The sequence below is a fragment of the Thamnophis sirtalis genome, unplaced genomic scaffold (assembly GCF_051295495.1).
Source record: "Thamnophis sirtalis isolate CommonGarterSnake01/CBP01778 unplaced genomic scaffold, rThaSir2_p1.2 scaffold_2, whole genome shotgun sequence".
In the NCBI taxonomy this organism is placed as follows: Eukaryota; Metazoa; Chordata; class Lepidosauria; order Squamata; family Natricidae; genus Thamnophis; species Thamnophis sirtalis.
In genome coordinates this window covers 46,204,350-46,225,867 of record NW_028261382.1, presented here as the reverse complement: position 1 = coordinate 46,225,867, position 21,518 = coordinate 46,204,350, and the positions used below count along the sequence as shown (strand labels likewise).

The 21,518-nt window shown below is 42.7% G+C and overlaps 1 protein-coding gene across 1 annotated transcript in view; it reads left to right on the top strand.

The window, feature by feature from the left end:
- The window catches only part of TOP6BL (TOP6B like initiator of meiotic double strand breaks), a 28,084-nt gene extending 7,162 nt beyond the window's left edge, over positions 1 to 20,922 (top strand). Inside the window, exons 6-15 of the mRNA XM_087703448.1 lie at positions 2,800 to 2,871; positions 6,531 to 6,723; positions 9,133 to 9,292; positions 10,818 to 11,003; positions 12,427 to 12,548; positions 13,462 to 13,572; positions 15,273 to 15,371; positions 16,681 to 16,810; positions 18,483 to 18,760; positions 20,783 to 20,922. Coding sequence (XP_087559574.1) covers positions 2,800 to 2,871; positions 6,531 to 6,723; positions 9,133 to 9,292; positions 10,818 to 11,003; positions 12,427 to 12,548; positions 13,462 to 13,572; positions 15,273 to 15,371; positions 16,681 to 16,810; positions 18,483 to 18,760; positions 20,783 to 20,836 — 1,405 coding nt within the window. The 3' untranslated portion in view covers positions 20,837 to 20,922. The remainder of the gene's footprint in view (positions 1 to 2,799; positions 2,872 to 6,530; positions 6,724 to 9,132; positions 9,293 to 10,817; positions 11,004 to 12,426; positions 12,549 to 13,461; positions 13,573 to 15,272; positions 15,372 to 16,680; positions 16,811 to 18,482; positions 18,761 to 20,782) is intronic.
- Positions 20,923 to 21,518: the final 596 nt, after the last annotated feature.

Below are 21,518 nucleotides of genomic sequence, written 5' to 3'. Positions count from 1 at the left end.
TTTTTTTTAAGTGCCTTTGCAAAAAAATGTTCCATCTGGAACTCAAGTAAGCCAAATTCTGACTGGAGCTATGAGACTAAACAGAACAATTGATTCCTATCTGTCTATCCATTTATCCTTTCCAGCTGCAGTATACTTCAACAGTCTGCGGATCTGGAACATTCTTAATCATGAGGTTTTTTTCAGTGAAAGTGGAATACATCCCTTTGTTTTTTTCCAAGACTTTTGTCTTCATGTCACGTTTAGGGCAAAAAAAAAGTCTGTAAAATTGGATGCAAAATACTTAACAACCATCTTGCTTAATGATAGAAATTGTGGTCGGAATGGACTTGGCTTGTCAGAAGTGGTTGAGAAGGTTGCAACCCTCCTATTCTTTCGTTGGGATCTAAAAACCTGGCTGTGCCAATCTCTGAATGAATGGTTGTAAATTGAGGACTACTGTGTAACCTGTTCCCTTTAAAGGTAAAATTTATCCCAATGCTAAGTAAGAGTTTTCCTCTCATTTTCCGGAGCAAAAGATTTTCCCTTTTCCAGCTCACTAAAGGTAAAAGTAAAAGTTCCCCTTGCACATATATGCTAGTCATTCCCAACTCTAGGGGGCGCTGCTCATCTCTGTTTCAAAACCCAAGAGCCAGCGCTGTCCGAAGATATCTCCGTGGTCATGTGGCCGGCATGACTCAACGCCGAAGGCGCACAGAACGCTGTTCCCTTCCCACCAAAGGTGGTTCCTATTTTTCTACTTGCATTTTTTACGTGCTTTCGAACTGCTAGGTTGGCAGAACCTGGGACAAGTCACGGGAGCTCACTCCGTTACGCGGCGCTAAGGATTCGAACCGCCCAACTGCCAACCTTTCTGATCGACAAGCTCAGCGTCTTAGCCACTCAGCCACCGTGTCCCTGCAGTCCAGCTCACTACAACTCCCAATTTGTCATGAATCAGTTGTTAAACTACCACAGCGGCTACTTAGAGCTCAATTTTGCAGTGTTAAAAGCCCAGCTACTTATTAAGGAGGCCTCTATCTGGTGTGTGAACCAGTGGTAACCTTGTATCCCTTCTGGGAAACTGACAAGAGATTTCAGTCATTGAACATCTGCTAGCATTAGCCCAGCCACTTAATGCATAATTAAAAAGAAGAAACAGGAAGTGCATCACCTAAAGAGAATATCTGGCAGGGAACCATCTGTTCTCTCAAGATTTGTGGTGGGCATTTATCTCCAACATAAATCCTTTGAAATACCCCACTTGGCAGCATCCAAGGCCAATGCAGTGGGTGTTTTACATCTATAGATTAAAATGTACATGGATTTAACTGAAGCAAGTTTCTCCTTTAATCCTCAATTTAGGAGTGGTGTGGAGGTCTAGAGGTGTGGAGCTCTCACCTCACAGCCAGGAGGCTATGAGTTCAATCCTAGGTAGCGGCAGAAATTCCTCTCTCTGGGCACAATGAGGCTATATCTGCCAAACAAAACTCTGCACTGGCGACAGGAAAGGCATCCGGCCAGTAAACACTCAGCTCCATTCAGTTGCCCAGACTCCAGGGCTTAAGGGGTCATTATAAGACAAAAAAGTAGTCCTCAACTTACAACATTTGTTTAGTGACTGTTTAAAGATGTAACAGCTTTGGAAAAAAGTAGCTTAAGGCCATTTTTCACAATTATAACTGCTGTAGCAACCCCATGTTCCCATGATCAAAATTGTGGTTGTACATCAAGGATTAAAGTCTCTATACTACTCTAAAACTACCTCTGCGCATTCCAGCTTTGGACATGTTTTCTTTTCTTTATTTTTGAATATATGTTTTATTGGTACATTTTTCCACTAAAAACATAAAATATTCCATGTCTATCTGAACAGCGTGTTGTCTGGGCATGGTTAATTTTAAGTAAAGGTGCAACAATAACCATAATCATACTAGTAATCTTAATAAACATATCAATATTAATCATAAAACAATTCGTTTGTCCATCTTGCAATATTTTCAGTACACATTTTTATTACCTCTTTGAATTCTTTTTAAATTCTAACCTCTGTTTCTGTTAGTTCACCATTGGTAAAATATATCCCATGTTTAAAAAGTATTCTGTTTCTTCCTTTTCTTTTATCTTAAGCGTCAATCTATCCATCTCAGCACATTCTAATATTATTATTTTTTAATTACACTTTCATCTGTCGGGACCTCACCATTTTTCCATTGTTGTGCAAACACAATTCTTGCTGCCGTTACTACATGCTTTGGGTATGTTTTCAATAGTTCCTTTTGCCTAAACTGAACATTGAACTAATCCAGTGTTGGCAAACCTTTCCGGCACCAAGTGCCGAAATGAGAGCGTGTGCGTGTGCCTGAAGACCAGATGGCCGCCAGAAACCAGAAGATCATCTTCCTGGTACATGCATGCGCATTGGGTGGCTGATCTTCCAGGTTCCGGCGCTCCCGTGTGCATGAAGACCAGCTGATTGGAGCGCTGGAACCCGGAAGAGCAACGGGTGACGGCTTGTGTGCCCGGAGAGATAGTTCTGTGTGCCACTTCCGGCACGAGGGCCATAGGTTTGCCGTGACGGAACTAATCCATGGTTTGTTGGTCCATGGTTTGTTACATAAGACAAAATTGGGCAGTTTTACACGCAAGCACCACATTATGGCTTGTGATCTGTAAACTTCTCATTGCAATAGCGACTGGAAAGTGCAGTGAATTCGGGGAAATAACATAAAAGGGTCTGCCTTGTTGTTTAATTGGTGTTCTCTCATCTATAATTATGATAAATGCGGTGACTTTTCGACATCTCCTTCTGTGCTTCAGCCCAGAAGGGAAAGTCAGCACATGTTTGCCAGATGGAACCAGGTTACTTAGTGATGGGAGACATTTCATGAGGTAAGCAGTTGGGGGGAAGAATTTCTCCTCCAGAGGCTGATTGATGGAGGGGTTATAAATACAAGGTCGTTCTTAAAACCAGATTGTGGAAAGGGTGGCCAGCATTTGTTCCTAGATGTGTGTGTGTGTGTGGGGGGGAATGTTGTTTTTGCCAAAATGTAGATGATCTAGTTTCAGAGCGTCTAATTAATTTGAAATATGTTAGTCCTTAATAAAAAAAAATAACAAGCTGGGTTTATGCATCCTGTGAAGCCCTAAACCAACCAGATTCATTAGTTTGCCATTATTTGGAGGCTGATTCCTAGTTAGTCTGTAGACAAATATTTTGTCCCTATGACAATCCACACCTTTTCCACAGGACTCGGCAGCTGGCTACTTCAATCTCATCCACAGGGAGTCCTTGAGTTACAACTCTCATTTAATGACAGTTCCAAATTACAACGGCACTGAAAAAAGTGGCTTACGGCCATTTTCCACACAACCATTTGCAATATCCCTGGGGCCATGCGATTTGCCTTGACAACCAACTCACGTTTATGACGGTCGCGGTGTCTCGAGGTCATGCGATCCCCTTTTGCGACCTCCCGACAGGCACTGGGCTGCCGTCTGTCAGAAATGGTGTAGGGTCTCCTGCTTGGGCAGGGGGTTGGACTAGATGACCTACAAGGTCCCTTCCAACTCTGGTCATCTAAATATAAATATAAAAGTCAGTGGGGAAGCCACTTCGCAACCGTGTTACCAACTTAACCATGGCAAAATTCACAACTGCCTCGCTTAGCAACAATAATTTTGGCATCATGGTGGTTGTAAATCGAGGACCACCTGTAGCTGCAGAAATAAGGGCTGCAAGGGTTTGAAAAAGAACAGGTATAAAAGGGAGTTTCCTAGACTGCACTGCCCCCTGGTGGTTGTGGAAGCAAGAGGTTGGTGGCCTGGATTTTGTAAGGAGTAATGAAGAAAGACCTGTGGTTCATCCTCACCTATCCTCTTACTTGCAGTGCAGATTCCCATGGCCTGTTTTAGATTCCATAATCCACATTTAAAGCCTGATCATCGTTATTCTTAGAAATATATATCTATATTTAATATACCATTCACTTCTCTGTTTAATACATTTGAGGCTGGACAGCAATTTGTCCAGAATATCTCCAAGGACCTTCCAACTCTCTTATTCCATGTTCCATTTCTGTTTAAAAGTATCTATAGGAAGTAGCACATTCCAACACCAATCAAGCATGATTTTGGAACTTGTATACATTTTTTACAGAGGAGAGCAGAGCAGACTAGACTAGACTAGACTAGACAAGAAAATATAGGGAATGGAATGGAATAGAATAGAGTATAGAGAATGGAATAGAATGGAATGGAATAGAATAAAATATAGTGAATGGAATGGAATGGAATAGAATAAAATATAGAGAATGGAATAGAATAGAATAGAATATAGAGAATGGAATGGAATAGAATAAAATATAGAGAATGGAATAGAATAGAATAGAATAGAATAGAATAGAATAGAATAGAATATAGAGAATGGAATGTAATAGAATAGAAGATAGAGAATGGAATGGAATAAAATATAGAGAATGGAATAGAATAGAATATAAAGAATGGAATGGAATGGAATAGAATGAAATATAGAGAATGAAATGGAATTGAATAGAATAAAATATATAGAATAGAATAGAATAGAATAGAATATAGAGAATAGAATGGAATATAATGGAATGGAATAGACTATAGAGAATGGAATAGAATAAAATATAGGGAATGGAATAGAATAGAATACAGAGAATGGAACAGAATGGAATGGAATAGAGGAGAAGAGAATAGAATATAGAGAATGGAATGAAATAGAATAGAATAGAATATAGAGAATGGAATAGAATAGAATAGAATAGAATAGAATATAGAGAATGGAACAGAATGGAATATAATAGAATATAGGGAACGGAATGGAATAGAATAGAATATAGAGAAAGGAACGGAATGGAATGGAATGGAATAGAGTATAGAGAATGGAATGGAATAGAATAAAATATAGAGAATGGAATGGAATAGAATAGAATATAGAGAATAGAATGGAATAAAATGGAATAGAATAAAATATAGAGAATGGAATAGAATAAAATATAGAGAATGGAATAGAATTAAATAGAATAAAATATAGAGAATGGAATAGAATAGAATATAGAGAATGAAACGGAATGGAAGGGAATAGAGGAGAAGAGAAGAGAATATAGAGAATGGAATGAAATAGAATGGAATAGAATAGAATAGAATATAGAGAATGGAACAGAATGGAATAGGATAGAATAGAATATAGAGAATGGAATGGAATAGAATATAGAGATTGGATTGGAATGGAATAGAATAGAATATAGAGAATGGAATGGAATAGAATAGAATAGAATAGAATATAGGGAATGGAATAGAATAGAATATTAGAATATAGAGAATGGAACGGAACAGAACAGAAGTTTTATTGTCACTTTAAATGTATACTAATCAGCAATACATTAAAATCAAATTTCATTGCATTCAATTCTCAGAATGCAGAATAACTCAGTTGGAAAGGACTTTGGAGGTCTTCTAGTCCAACCCCTTACTTAAGCAGGTGACCCTATAACAGTTTTCTGTACTGTGGAGCCCGGATAGTTGTGCATTTTTATATACCAACAGCCTAGTCTGTTAATTAAGGACTTGCATTCCATATGGGTGGAAAGCCTGGCTATAAATTGAGCAAGCCAACGCTAGAAGACCCTGGCATAGAGAAGCAAAGAATCTTTGCTTGCACAAACTTTTTTCTTAATATTTTGGCACCTGGTGAACGGGATTCTCTTTTGGAATCTTTAGATCTTTGGAACTGAGACTTACACACCACACCGTGGGGGAAAAACATTCCGTGTTGGCTGTTCATTTGCTACTCTTTTTTAAAAAATTATGCTTTCATGATGCTGTAAACCAAGCTGTGCATTTTAACAAAAATATGAAATGCTTAAATAAAAATGTAATTTTAAAATACTAATGTTTTTATGCCACTGTGCCGCAGAACAGTTTTGAGCCATTAGTTGAAATAAAACAAACCTCCGCTCCTCTGCTATCTAATGCTTTCTTTTTTCTTCCATTTCCCTTTTATAACCTTTCATCTCCTATTAATTCAGATAATTATTCAACTAACATGCAGTAAAGATTTTTTTAAATTATTCTGGTAGCTGAATCTGTTATACACAGGAATTAATCCACATTTATCTGTGAAGGGTTTGCTACTGTTAACAGCTTGATTTTTTAAAATGTAAACTGAAAATTGAGTGAGTGAACTCCATCTCTCAATGTGTCACCCTTTAAATATGATGGGCAATGGGTCTCCAAATTTGATGCTTTCTAACATATGTGCAAAGGATTAGATTACAAAAGGATAATCTTTAAGTAAACTGTTACTTATTTATAATTTATTTCCTTCTGTTTTCCATCTCCAAATAACCCCACTCCTTCCTTCCTTCCTCCCTCCCTCCCTTCTTCCCTCTCATTCCCATCCTTCCCTCTCTCGCTCTCATCTTCCTTCCTCCCTTCGCCTCCTTTCCCTTCCCTTCTGCTCCTCCCTCCCTCCGTCCCTTTCATTCCCATCTCCTTCCTTCCTTCCCTCTCTCACTCCCCAGGTCAGAATTCAGGGCTGTAACCCCATCCTGTGATAAAATCCATCTTGTGACTGGTGAACAAGTCAATCTGTTCATCCCAGATGAATTGGTAGAAAGAGGTTTCACAGGGGAATTGAGTCTCATATCTGCTGCATCCCTGTGTCCCTGCCAGAAAGCTTTCCCTAACCAGCCCGCGAAGATCATTGCTGCCTCCGTATCCTTTGCTGTGATCAGTGATCAATAAAAGGGAGTTGAGGGATGCTTTAACTTGCAGTTGGCTCGGGTTGCAAACAGTAAAGAGGGAGTTATTTGGCTAAGTAGAATGATTTGAACTAAAACAAGTAACCACACGAGTTTTTGAAATATTTTAAAGCAGGGGTATCCATCCTTGGCAAATCCTGTGGATTTCCATTTCCCAAATTTGAGGGATTCAGCTATGGGGACACCTCCATATTTCTTCCAGTTGAATGCATTCCCCTTAAATATTTGGGGATTTTTTTTTTCTACTCAGATGTATGTCTTGTTGAATTAAATACGTAAAAGCTTATTTCCAGGGAGTCTAAGATTGTACCCTATATGTAGCCTATATTATCTTGATTCAGTTTGGTCTAGCGGTTAAGGCATCAGGCTAGAAAATAGAAGACTGAGTTCTAATCCTGCCTTAGGCATGAAAGGCGACAGGGTGACTTTGGGCCAATCATCAGGAGACGGTGAGTTCTAGCCCCACTTTAGGCATGAAAAACATGATTGGGTGAGTTTGAGCAAGTCCCTCTCTCTCAACCCAACCTACCTCACAAGGTTGTTGTGGGGAAACTAGGAGGAAGAAGGGACATAAGGTATGTTCACCACCTTGAGTTATTTATAAAAATAATACAAGCAAGATAATTTATTAAATAAGGCCATACGAATCTTGATGCTGCTTAATCTGACTAGACATAAGATTCAACTGTTAATAAATAATTGTGAGGTAGTTCAATTCATTCCAGCTTTCAAGGACAAATTCTATACTGTATGAAGAACGGCTGCAGGAACTGGGGATGTCTAGTTTAATGAAAAGAAGGACCAGGGGAGACACAATAGCAGTCTTCCAATATCTCAGCAGTTTCCACAAAGAAGAGGGAGTCAAACTATTCTCCAAGGCACCTGAGGGTAGAACAAGTAGCAATGGGTGGAAACTAATCAAGGAGAGAAGCAACTTAGAACTGAGGAGAAATTTCCTGACAGTTAGAACAATTAATCAGTGGAACAGAAGTTGCCTCCAGAAGTTGTGAATGCTCCATCACTGGAAGTCTTTAAGAAGATGCTGGATAGCTATTTGTCTGAAATGGTATAGAGTTTCCTGCCTAGGCAGGGGGTTGGACTAGAAGACCTCCAAGGTCCCTGCCAACTCTGTTATTCTATTCCATTCTAAAGAGATACTGACCATCAATCTTCCCTACATTAATCTACCTATGAGCTTCCTTGGCAGATTCTTAACCGTGACCAGCAGATTAGAAACATTTCCCATCAATTTCAATCCCTTTCAGGGAGCGTTTAGTACATTTCTGTTTTGTTGGGTTATAGAACATAGAGTAACGGAGTTGGAAGGGACCTTGGAGGTGATCTAGTCCAATTCCCTGGGCAAGTGAGAGTCTATTCCATTTCAGACAAGTGGCTGTCCAGTATCTTCTTGAAAACCTCCAGTGATGAGACACTCACAACTTCTGGAGGCAACTTCTGTTCCACTGGTTAATTGTTCTCACTGTCAGGAAATTTCTCCTCAATTCCAAGTTGCTTCTCTCCTTGATTAGTTTCCATCCATTGTTTCTTGTCCTGCCTTCTGGTGCTTTGATAAATGGTTTGCCCTCCTCATCTCTGTGTCAGCCCTTCAAATACTGGAATATCGTTGCCATGTCATCCCCTTGTTCTTCTTTTCACCAGTTATAGTTTATAATTATAATTATATGTAACTACAGTAATACATACAAAGCTATATAAAAATGGCTTTAGTTATATGTTGATTTTATGTTGATTTTATTTATATGCCGCCCTTTTCCCCCGAAGGGGACTCAGGGCGGCTCACAACTCAACCAGGGAAGGGGGATACAAACAAGAATTTAAAACGACATAAAAAACAATGCATGATTAAAACACAACAGTCATACCAATTCAAGGCGGGGGCCTTGTCGATCAGAGAGGTTGGCAGTTGGGTGGTTCAAATCCCTCGCACCGCATAACGGAGTGAGCTCCAATGACTTGTCCCAGCTTCTGCCAACCTAGCAGTTCGAAAGCAGGTAAAAAATGCAGGTAGAAAAATAGGAACCACTTTTCCACCTTTGGTGGGAAGGGAACAGCGTTCTGTGTGCCTTTGGCATTGATTCATGACCACGGAGACGTCTTTGGACAGCGCTGGCTCTTCGGCTTTGAAACAGAGATGAGCACCACCCCCTAGAGCCGTGAACGACTAGCACATATGTGCGAGGGGAACCTTTACCTTACAGTTATAGAGAGGTTTGCTATTGTCTCAAGACACGATTAAAGAAAGAAAAGCAGCATCAAAACTAATGACAATTTTTTATATCAAACTCAGCACTCCATGGCTGGCACCATTCACTGGCCCTCAGATGAATTTTTTTTTCCCTAGCCAACCATATATATATTTCTTTATGACCCAGCTGGGCTGCCCATATTGTTTTCTGCAGAAGAGGTCTCGTATTCTTTCTTTGACGACCCTTCACGCCTGGCAGCATGGGGCAAATACGCCTATCAAGCCACACTCAACTCAGCTGCATATTGCAAAGCAGGTAACCGATGTATGTGTCGTCTGCACCACACTCCTTTTCGGTTACCTGGTCCGAACGTGGGAAAGCTGTTTAAGGATGAACTGCACGTGCAGTTTTTTTTTCAGGGAACAATCTCAGGAGCAGCTGACCTGAAAATAAAACGGTGATCTGACATGTTTATTTTCAGCGTAATAAAATACTGTTTGATTTATCCTCATGAGAACTCTGCACAATGCACATGGGGTGTAAAGTGACAGGGAGCTCAACCCCCCCCCCACTCCCCGCAGAGCATCACAACTGAGCTGAGTCCACAAACCATCTGTTGTGTAACTCTGATTTGTGGTTCAGAAAACTCCGCAGAGGATAGATCTGCAGACCTAATCTTGAAATGCTTTTGATATCTATATCTGTCTGCCTGCCTGCCTGTTTATATATCTTACATATTTCTAACATCTATTTACCGGTATCTATCTATCTACTTATTGGTATCTATCTATCAGTATCTATCTTTCTGTCTCTCTATCTATTTATCTGGTATCCTACCACTTTCAACCACAACAGAGCTCAAAATTTATGTTGTTAAGTGAAACATTTGTTAAGTGTGTTTTGCCCCATTTTATGACCTTTTGTGCCACAGTCGTTAAGTGAATCACTGCCGTTGTTAAGTTTGTGATTCTCTTGTTAAGTGAATCTGGCTCCCCCATTGACTTTGCTTGTTAGAAGGTCACACACCCACAGTGGTGGGTTTCAAAAATTGTTCGAACCTACTCTGTGGGTGTGGTCTCCTTTGTGGGAGTGGCTTGCCGCCCATGTGACCGGATGGGAGTGGCTTGCTGCCCATGTGACCGGATATGAAGATGCCGACGACACTTGTCAGAACCACCTTAAATTACATCACACACAGCACTGGCCTGCATAAGAATATGATGTAAACTTGTTTTTTAAAAGGTCTCTTTGGTTTGCGTTAAAACAACTTCAACACACGCAATGTTCTGATTGCACCACAAACGCAGTAGTCATCCTTACCTTTCACAGAGGCACTGAGTTTTATAAATATGGGCATGATAGTGTAGAATAATCATATCCAAGGACCAGTGGTGGGTTTCAAAATTTTTTTAGTTAGTTAAAAATCCATACCGTGTACGGGTTCTGGGAAGTCGGGGGGGGGGGAGGATGAGGGGGGTTGGGGGGGGTGGAGGGAGGGAGGGGCATACAAAAAAAATTGTACTTCAATGTTTTAATGATTGACGAATGATGAAATATTTGTGTTTTTTAAAAGAAATAAAACAAGAAATAATTTAAAAAAAATTAGAACCTCTTCTGTAGGTGTGGCCTGCTTTCCGGGTCCACTGGTGGAACCTCTTCTAACCAGTTCGGTAGATTTGACGAAACGGTTCTACCGAATAGGTGCGAACTGGTAGGAACCCACCTCTGCACACCCATATACATACGTACATGCACGCCCGCACATGCACACACACACACCACCAGTTCCTTAGGTATTATCACTGAATCTTCCTTGATTATCTTCCTTGCCTGACATAAGATGCATTGCAGTGTGTCCATCACTCAATCAATGTATTTTGTCTCTCAGATGCAGCAAGACCTGAAATCCAAATTAACCTTCAAAGCAGCCACCAGCAGGATTCAGAGGTTCAGGAACAGACGCTGCTGCTCTTCCTTTTCCTTGGTTATACCGATCCGTTCCAGGACAAGCCAATTTTCACTTTCTGTATATATATATATATATAAATATAGATACGCGTGAATACATAGACACACACACGCACATATATATCTGCTTGGATCAGGGGGTTGAGGGTGGGGCACTAAGCAGTTGAATCCAAGGAGTTTATGAGACTGGCAAGAGGGCATCTACAAAATAAGTGTTTGGCCCCGTAGCTAATCAAGAATATATGAAAGTGCGAGAAGCCGGATTTAAGAAAACTCGCTGCAAAATCAGAGAGAGAAACGGAATAACTTCATTTAACCTCCCATCTGTGCTTAGGATCATATTACCCCCTCCGCTAAAAATACAAATGCAGCGTAGATGTGTTTTTAAAGACATTTCTTCTTGAAGCTATTCTTGAAGCCTCTAAGAAGTCAATTGCCAGAGAATCATCTGGCTTTTCTCCCAGGGAATGGCTTAGTTTAAACAGCAAAGGAAGTCTAAGTGTGTACCTTTGAGCATTAGGATATTATTGTTGGTTTTAACTACAGTTTATTAAATGAGCTCACAGTGTGGCTAAGCCGTAAAAAATCACGGTTTCCAAAATACAGGTAGCCCTTGATTCACAATCGCAAGTGAGGCCACAATTTCTGTTGCCAAGAGAGACATTGTGAATTCTGTCCCATTTTACCACAGTTTCTTGCCACAGTTTGTTAAGTGAATCACAGCAGCTGTTAAGTTAGTAGCATGGCTCTTAAGGGAATCTGGGTTCCCCATTGACTTGGCTTGTCAAAAGGTCGCAAAAGGGGATCGCGTGACCCCTGGGACACTAAAACCGTCATCAGTATGAATCAGTTGCCAAGTGTCTGAATTTTGATCGCATGATTGTGAGGATGCTGCAACGGTCGTAAGTGTGAAAAAATGGTCATACGTCACTTTTTTCAGTGACATTGTAACTTCGAATGGTCACTAAATGAACAGTTGTAAGTCAAGGACTATGAATAGGAATAGAATAGAATAGAATAACAGAGTTGGAAGGGACCCTGGAGGTCTTCTAGTCCAACCCCCTGCATAGGCAGGAAACTCTACACCGTTTCAGACAAATGGTTATCCAGTCTCTTCTTTAAAATTTCCAGTGTTGGAGCATTCACAATTTCTAGTGGCAAGCTGTTCCAATGATGAATTGTTCTGACTATCAGGACATTCCTCCTTGGTTCTAACACAAGTGAATTTTAGTTATACCATGAGTGAATTCGCAAAGACAAACTGCATGGCGTAATTCAGCCAATAGTTTGTAATTCTCTAGAACTGAAGGGAATTTTGTTGCAAGATCCAATCTGGGTTGGGCACTGAGACCAGAGGTTTAGCCTTCCCATTCCCCCCCACCCCAGTATTTGCAGGCCAGAAACATGCCCACTCATTCATTCCCCTTACACAAAGTTGTGCATGTCATCCTTTGTCCCCCTCCTCTCTTTGTGTGCTGCAGGGAACCGGCGACTGGTTCTGTCCCATCTCTCGCCTATCCTCTTCTGCAGCGAGCAGGCAGTGAAAAGGTCTACCCAAGAACTGGTGAATGGCGTCCTGCTTCAACACTACAGAGTATTTCAGGTGCGAAGCTCATGACAAAAGGCCAGGATGGTTGAGGGCAAGGCTTGGGAGTAGAAAGAGGGAAGAATTTTATTTGTTTGTTTGTTTGTTTGTTTAGAAAATTGACATGGCTGCCCAATTCACTCATAATGACTCTGGACAGCTTACCAAAGAGTAGGATAGAAATAGACAAAAACATAGACATAAATATAGAATAGAATAAAATAGAGTAGAATGAGGAGGAGGAGGCAAGAAGGAAGGAGAGTAGAATGGAATATACAGTGTTTCCCCGAAAATAAGACAGGGTCTTATTTTCTTTTGACCCCTGAAATAAGTGCTTGGCCTTATTTTCGGGGAGGCCTTATTATTTTTGAGGTGCAGGAGGCGACGAGCGTGATCATCTCATGGCTTTTGCTGTTTTGCAATATTTTCGGGGAGGGCTTATTTTAGCCCATGCGCACAAAAGCCTGATTGGGCTTATTATCTGGGGAGGTCTTATTTTCAGGGAAACAGGCTACTGTATAAAATATAGAGAAGAGAAGAGGAAGAAGAAGAGAATAGAGAGTAGCACAGACGAGCAGAGCCAGAAAGGCTGTAAAAGCTCACTTAACAAATGTTTCACTTAGCAACATAAATTTGAGGCTCCATTGTGGTCATAACCCGAGGACTGCCAGTATTCATTTGAACCCCTTGGCTCCTGGTTACCTGCACTTGTCAGACATGTCACCATCCCTGTCAGTTTCTACCTTTCAATATTCGATTCGTGCCCTGCCCGGATTGTTTCTGTGAAGGAGACGGGCAATTCCCAAATCCGATGAAGAAATAAAATCGGTAGCACAATTATACCGTCCATAGACGGAAGACATTCGGGTATAGTTTGTTTTGAGGCTGCCATGGGCTGTGACCACTAGGCAGGACACCTTGTTCTCCACAGGAGCAGCAGAAGCTGGCACGTTCTTTACCCATCATGGCATCTGCCATTTCCAGAATCGTCTCCAGCAGCACCGACGGCAACTTCCGACGCAAGTGTCTCCAAGCCTTGCAGGTACAGCCAAGATGTGTTAAGACCAGGACATTCTTTAAATTAACAATTGGGTTGAGAAAGGTTGTGTAGGATCGGGAAATGGACTATGCCCGGCAATGAGTGAGGACATTAAATTAAGCAACTTCCAAACTACTAATTTAAGTGTAGCCTTAACTCTTATCTCACGCTTACATCGGAAATACAAGTAACCCTCGATTTCCAACAGTTCACAGTGACCGTTCAAAGTCACGACGGCACTGAGAAAAGTGACCTAGGATCGTTTTTCACACTTAACGACCATTGCAGCCTCCCTACGATCGTGTGATCAAAATTCAGGCGCTTGGCAACTGACTCATATTTATGAGGGTTGTAGCGTCCCGGGGTCATATGATCGCCTTTTGCAAACCTCTGACAAGCAAATCCAATCGTGAGGCAGATTCACTTAACAACTGCGTTATTAACTTAGTAACTGCAGTGATTCACTTAACAGCTGTGGCAAGAAAGGTGGTAAAACGGGGCAAAATTCACTCTCTTGCTTAGCAACGGGAATTTGGGGCTCCATTGTAGTTCTAAGTCAAGAATTACCCGTAATGCCATAGAGAATTAAAGGTACACGTGCATTGTGTTAAAACAGGAGTGAGAAACGGGTATTTATTTAACCCAAGTCCCAACCCTCCTTTCATGAACATCGCTGCAATTTCTAATGCTGGATTTTCCCCCTTACCAGAGGGAGATGCCTTGGGGAGTACTGTGAAGCCATTACCATGGCGACTCCACAGTGCTGTACAGTACAATCCATTTTAAGGCAGTACGGTAGAAGCCGTTTTAAGGCACAACAGCAGGGGTGGGTTCCTGCCAGTTCTAACCTCTTCTATAGAAGAGGTTCCACAAATCTACTGTGCTGTTTAGAACCGGTTCCAGCTCCCTCCCCCTGCCCGTCTGCACCACGCTTGTCCCGCCGGCCACTCACTGATTGGCTGGCTCACCAATCGCCCCGCCCACCTCTAAGAGTCCTATCTAAACCTTAATGTCTTAAAGCTGTCAAGTTTGAACACCCCTGGGTTTTTTCCCCCCCCCAAAGGATTAGGGGTGCAAGAGTCTTGTAACTTGACAGCTTTAAGACTTGCACACTTCAATGCCAGAGTTCCTGAGCCAACATGACTGGGGGAGGAATTCTGGGAGTTGAAGTCCACAAGTCTTAAAGCTGTCAAGTTTGAACACCCCTGGGGTATTTTTTCTGAAGGGTTAGGGGTGCCAGGGTCTTGTAACTTGACAGCTTTAAGACTTGCGTGCTTCAAATGCCAGAGTTTCTGAGCCAACATTTTGGTTGCTAAGCACACACACACACACACACGCACACACACATGTATATATATAGATAAATAGATAAGATTAAAATTTGTCAAACAAAAAAAAAAAAGAATAAAAGAATAAAAATACAGTGACAGGGACAAAAGGCATGTTAGTGCACTTATGCACACACCCCTCTACTGACCAGTTAAGTATTTAGTATTGTCTTTGTCATTGTACAAAATAAATACAACAAAATTGGTTATGATGTAAGTTCCACAGAACTATGGTCCCCTTAATGACCTGTGGACTTCAACTTCCAGAATCCCCGAGCTAGCATGGTTCAGGTCTGGGAGTTGAAGTCCTCAGGTCATGAAAGGGGTCATAGTTGCCCATCCCTGTGTTATGAGAATCTCTCACTCTCTCTCCAGGTCGCAGACACTCAAGAATTCCAGGAAACCATCAGAGAGACTTTTAACAAAGTCATTCTTAAGCAATGGAAGCCCAGTAACACCTGTGAGATCAAAAAGGTAAACATTACCTTAAACTACTTCCTACCTTCCTCCTGTTTTCCTCACTCTTCCTCGGCACCACTCCGGTCCTCGCTGTTAAGGAACGAAGGTTCAGTTGATTCCTGTGAATCCTTACAGATAGTCTGGCAACACAGAAGCCTCAAAAATAGTCCTCAATTTAGGATACCAATTGGGACCAAGACTTTCTGTTGTTAAACAAGGCAGTTAAGTGAGTCATGCCGGATTTTGTTACCTTTTTTTGCCATGGTTGTTAAGCCATTCATGGCAGTTGTTAAGTGAATCAGGCAATTGTTAAGTGAATTTGGCTTCCCCCATTGACTTTGCTTGTGGGAGGCTGCTGGGAAGGCACAAAAGAGAGAGAGAGAGAGAGAGAGAGAGAGAGAGAGAGAGAGAGAGAGAGAGAGAGAGAAAGGGTAAAAGTAAAGGTTCCCATCACACACATGTGCTGGTCGTTCCTGACTCTAAGGGGTGGTGCTCATCTCCGTTTCAAAGCCAAAGAGCCAGCACTGTCCGAAGACGTCTCCATGGTCATGTGGCTGGCATGACTCAATGCCGAAAACGCACGGAACGCTGTTCCCTTCCCACCAAAGGTGCTCCCTATTTTTCTACTTGCATTTTTATGAGCTTTCGAAAGGCTATGTTGGGAGAAGCTGGACAAGTAACAGGAGCTCACTCCGTTACGTGGCGCTAAGGATTCAAACACCCAAACTGCCGACCTTTCTGATTGACAAGTTCGGCGTCTTAGCCACTGAGCCACTGCGTCCCTGTTAGATAAATAGATAAGATGATAGATGGATGGATGGGTAGATGGATGGAATTCTTTACTATTCTTTATTGGCCATTACAAAAGGCAATCACATGACTTGGTGATGCTGCAGTCATGGTAAATAAATGCTGGTTGCCAAGCACCCACATTTTAATCACATAACTAATGATACGTCAGTTTTTTCAGGGCTGTTGTAACTTTGAATGGTCGGTTGTAAGTTGAGGATTACCTATATTCCAATATCCAGCTAAGATCTCTTCCAGGAAATCCTACCCGTGAAATATCTGCACTCGGCATTGGTGGGTGTTCTGCAGTGACAACGGATCCCTGAGTTAATAACATGTTTAGTTTTCATTTTCTGTCTTATTAAAAAATAATATAACGCAAATATCAGCTTCATTGAAAGGGTGATTTCTTACCATTCCAAACTCTTTCCATGACAGTTTTACTCGGGCTGGAGAATTACCAGCATTAAATTCTTCCTTAAATATGATTTGTGTATTGTTGATGTCAATTGTGTCCTTTCTTTTCTTTCTGCAGCCACTGCCTAGAAAGTGTAAGACAAGGCCACCAACTACCAAAACTGACTCATCCTCCGTTCATCAGAAAATGTCCTGCTGGGTTAGTTGTCCAGGATTGGAGCAAGTGGATGGAACCAGCAAGAGAGAAGGTGTGTCTTTGTGTACACCACTAAGAAAACACACGATTCCAGAGTTATGCTGTTCCTAATTTAACTGCAATGTTTCAGTTAACAACTGTGGCAAGAAAGGATATAAAATGGGGCAAAACTCATGTAGCAAATGTTTCACTTAGCAACATAAATTTTGGGATCAATTGTGGTCGTAGGTCGAGCAATACCTGTATAATATAAAGTACACAGTTCACAGAAAGAAAAGAGGAAAGCATTTCGCCGACTAGCTTTTGTGGTGGCCTGCCAGTGGCCAGCTCGGCTGATAGCAGACTCGGACAGTGAGGAGGTTGGGGAGGAACATGGGCCAGTCCTGGAGTCTGGGGAAGGCTCTGAGGAGGGCTCTGTGTCGGAGGCAGAGAGGGGGCCAGGGCCGTCTGGCGGTTATCAGCTGCCTTCGGAGTCAGACATCAGTGGGGCAGAAGAGCAGCTGGAGCCTGTTCCCAGTGTGCGCATGCGCAGAGTTGCCAGACACGGAGGGAAGAGCTAAAGAACAGGGGTCGACTTGGGAGGGCCACAGGTGGACGATGAATGTCCCCTCCCAGGGGAAATAAAAGAGGAGCGAAAGGGGAGTGGAGTTTGCAGGAGACCATTAGTTCGCTTCATTGGTTCGTGACACTCTGAGAGTTTTGCAGATGTCGGCCTCGCCGCTCTCCAAGCCAGATTAGGTCTGTGACTGTAAATCCTCCCTTGAAAGACTTTGCTCGATGGGAAAGAGCAGAATTCGCAGCAAATTAATAAAAGAGGTTTTTGTCGGGACAAGGAGTTTGTTTCACTCTCTTGGGAAGCCTCAGTCAGAACAGCTATCAGCTCACGGTACAAATGTGAAATTCTCTACGGTAGTTAGAAAAAACGCAACCATTCTCTTTACCGGTTAAATTCTGTCCTCCAATGATCTATCCCAGCAGTCAAATGCATCCAAATCAAAACACGGAAAAAGTTAAGCCAGGGAGTAAAAGTAAACATTCTAAAACAAACAGAAGCAAGAAAAAAATTCGTTTCCCAGGCTCTGAATGTCACTTGGAAACAGGTGCATCTCCTTCAGCAAGGAAGTTGAGCCTCACAAAAGTAAAAAGTAAACAGAAAGAAGACTTTCCAGCAGCAAAGTCTTAGGTTACCTACAGCCACCTGATATACAGGTAGTCCTCGACTTACAACCACAACGGACCCCAACATTTCTGTGGCTAAGCGAGACCTTCGTTAAGCGAGTTTTGCCCCATTTCAAACCCTTTCTTGCCATAGCTGTTAAATGAATTCCTGCAGTTATTAAGCTAGTCGCCCGGCGATTGAGTGAAGCTGGCTTCCCCGTTGACTTTGCTTGTCAAAAGGTCGCAAAAGGGGATCACTCCACCCTGGGACATGGCAACCGTCATAAATATGAGTCAGTTGCCAAGCATCTGAATTTTGATCTCGTGACCATGGGGATGCCTCAATGATCGTGAAATGTGAAAAATGACCGTATCACTTTTTTCAGTGCCTTGGTAACTTCGAACAGTGGCTAAATGAACTGTCGTAAGTCAAGGACTAGCCATAATTAGCCGAACTGACGTAATTTGCAGTTTGGATCTGTGCGTCATGCCTGTACATGCATGTGGTGCTGTATATGTTACTGCATTTTTCAATGTGCGATTTCACATGTGTTTGTGTCCTGTAGGATTTTGGTTTGATAACTCAGAGTCTGATGAAATAAACCCGATAAAGAAGAGAAAACCAGCAGACGGGAGGATTCCCCTGGAGGAGGATTCAGAAGACCTTAACGTCTCCGGTGAAGCCAAGAACAAGGAACGCAAAGGAAGCCTCCCAACGAGACCAGAAGCCACTTCAACCTCTTCCTTTTCGTCGTCTTCTAAGAGTGAGAGGGATATTTCCCAAGACAAAAGTCAAGGAAATGATGGCGTCACCGGAGTTGCCAGGAGCAAAAATATGTGTCAGGTTTGTAAAAAAAAATTGAATGAATTAATTAACAGGGTTTCCAGATTCACGTACATTAAATCATGATAAGGTAACCTCGCACATAGGTGCTAGTCATTCCCGACTCTAAGGGGTGGTGCTCATCCCCATTTCAAAGCCGAAGAGCCAGCGCTGTCCGATGACGTCTCCGAGATCAAGTGGCCGGCATGACTCAACGCCGAAGGCACACGGAACGCTGTTCCCTTCCCACCAAAGGTGGTTCCTATTTTTCTACTTTCATTTTTTACGAGCTTTCGAACTGCTAAGTTGGCAGAAGCTGGGACAAGGAGCTCACTCCGTTACACGGCGCTAGGGATTTGAACCGCCGAACTGCCGACCTTTCTGATCAACAAGCTCAGCCTCTTAGCCACTGAGCCACCGCATCCCCTCTAAATCATGATGTGGTTTGCTTAATTTTCATTTATGATTCTGATCCTTGGGTATTGTATACAGGCAATCCTCAACCTATAAGTACAATGGAAACCAGAAATTTCTATGGCTCAGGAAGGTGGTTTTTAAAGTGACTCGTGCCCAAATTTATGACCATTTTTTGCCATGGTTGTTAAGCAAATCACTGCAGTTGTTATGTGAATCCAGCTTCCTCCCCACCATTGACTATACTTATAGAAAGGGGATTGAGCAGGAGGATGGACTAGGAATCCTGGGAGTTGAAGTTTACCCATCTTAAAACATGCTGTCTGGGAAATTCTGGAAGTTCTTAAAGTGTTGGAATATTGCATCTAGTTTTGGTTGCCATGATATGAAAAAGACGTTGAGACTCTAGAAAGAGTGCAGAAAAGAGCAACAAAAAGGATTAGGGGACTGGAGGCTAAAACATGAAGAACGGTTGCAGGAATTGTTTAATGAAAAGAAGAACCAGGGGTGACATGATAGCAGTCTTCCAATATTTGAGGGGCTGCCACAGAAAAGAGGGGGGTCTATCTGTCTATCTACCTACCTACCTACCTACATACATACATACCTACCTACATACCTATCCTCTATCTATATCTATCTCTCTATCTATCTCTCTATCATCTATCTATCTATCTATCATCTATCTATCTATCTATCTATCTATCTATCTATCTATCTATCTATCTATCTATCTATCTATCTATTTCTGTCATTTCTCTATCTCTATCATACCTCATCTCTCTCTCTCTCTCTCTGTCATCTATCTATCTATCATATATCATCTCTCTCTCTTTCTCTCTCTCTCACACACACACAAACACACACATCTGTCTGTCTGTCTGTCTGTCTGTCTTATCTGAGGGGACAGGAGCAGTGGTGGGTTGCAGGTGGCACACCCCGGTACAGGCATACCGGAGCCTGCCCGGAGCACAGGGTACCGCTCTGGTATGCTGCTCCAAAAGACCCCACCCGCCTGCCCGCCCTCCTTACCTGTCTTTAAAGTCTTCGGTGCTTCCGCGCACGGCACGTACAGCGCCTGTGCGATGCTCCCCCGAGCAGCTGGAGCGTCACGGAGGCTCGCGGAACGGGATCTGGAACCCACCACTGGACTGGAGGCTAAAACACACGATGAACGGTTGCAGGAACTGGGCCTGGCTAGTCTAGGGAAGAGAAGGACCAGGGGAGACAGGAGAGCATCTTCCAATATTTGAGGGGCTGCCCCAGAGAGGAGGAGTGGGGGGGTCAACCTATTTTCCAAAGCACCTGGACCAGAGCACCAGACAAGAAACTAATGAAGAAGAGAAGCAAATTGGAACTAAGGAGAAACTTTTTGTCCGTGAGAACAATCAGTGGAATGACTTGCCTCCAGAAGTTTAAAACCCTGGAGGTTTTTCGGAAGAGATTGGGCGACCGTTTGTCTGAAATGATATAGGGTCTCCTGCTTGAGCAGGGGGTTGGACTAGAAGACCTCCAAGATCCCTTCCAACTCTTATATTCTATTAAATTGGGACGGGCTTAGCCTGACAGATGACTTTGCTTTAACATAATTCAAAGCTGCTTTCCCTTTGGACTTTCTGTGTCTTGCAGGAGGAGGACTTTTGGGCTCAGGAGGTCCTCAACATGGCCAAGTGGACTTCCTGAAACGGCCATTCCTGTTCCGTTCATGGAATTCCCGGGTGCTTTGGAGCGTCTCGGACAAGGCAATAAATGAAAAAGAAAGTTGTTAACCGTCTCTTGGTTCCCTTCTACTAAAGAATGAGCACAATGCTTTCCCTAGAGCCGTATTTCTCAACCTCGGGCACTTGAAGAAGGGTGGACTTCAACTCCCAGAATTCCCCTATCAACACGTTTTAAGATGAGAGTGGACGTCAACTCTCATGCGGCCTCAGGAATCCTGGGAGTTGAAGTCCACCCCTCTTAAAGCAGGCTGGCTGGGGGATTCTGGGAATCGAAACCCTCTTTGCTTGTCAGAAGGTGGCAAAACGGGAATCACGTGACCCTGGGACACTGCGACCGTCATAAATACCAGTCAGTGATCGACCATCCGAATGTAAATCACGTGTGCATGGGGATGTGGCAACAGTCGTAAGTGTGAAAATTGGTCCTAAGTCAAATTTTGTCACTGCCCTTGTAACTTCGGACGATCACTAAACAAACCACATTAAGTTGAGGTGGTGCAGTGGTGAAAGTGCAGTATGCAGGCTCCTTCTGCTGCCTGCCGGCTGCCTGCAATTTGGCAGTTCGAATCTCGCCAGGCTCAAGGTCGACTCAGCCTTCCGTCCTTCCGAGGTGGGTCAAATGAGGACCCAGATTGTTGGGGGGG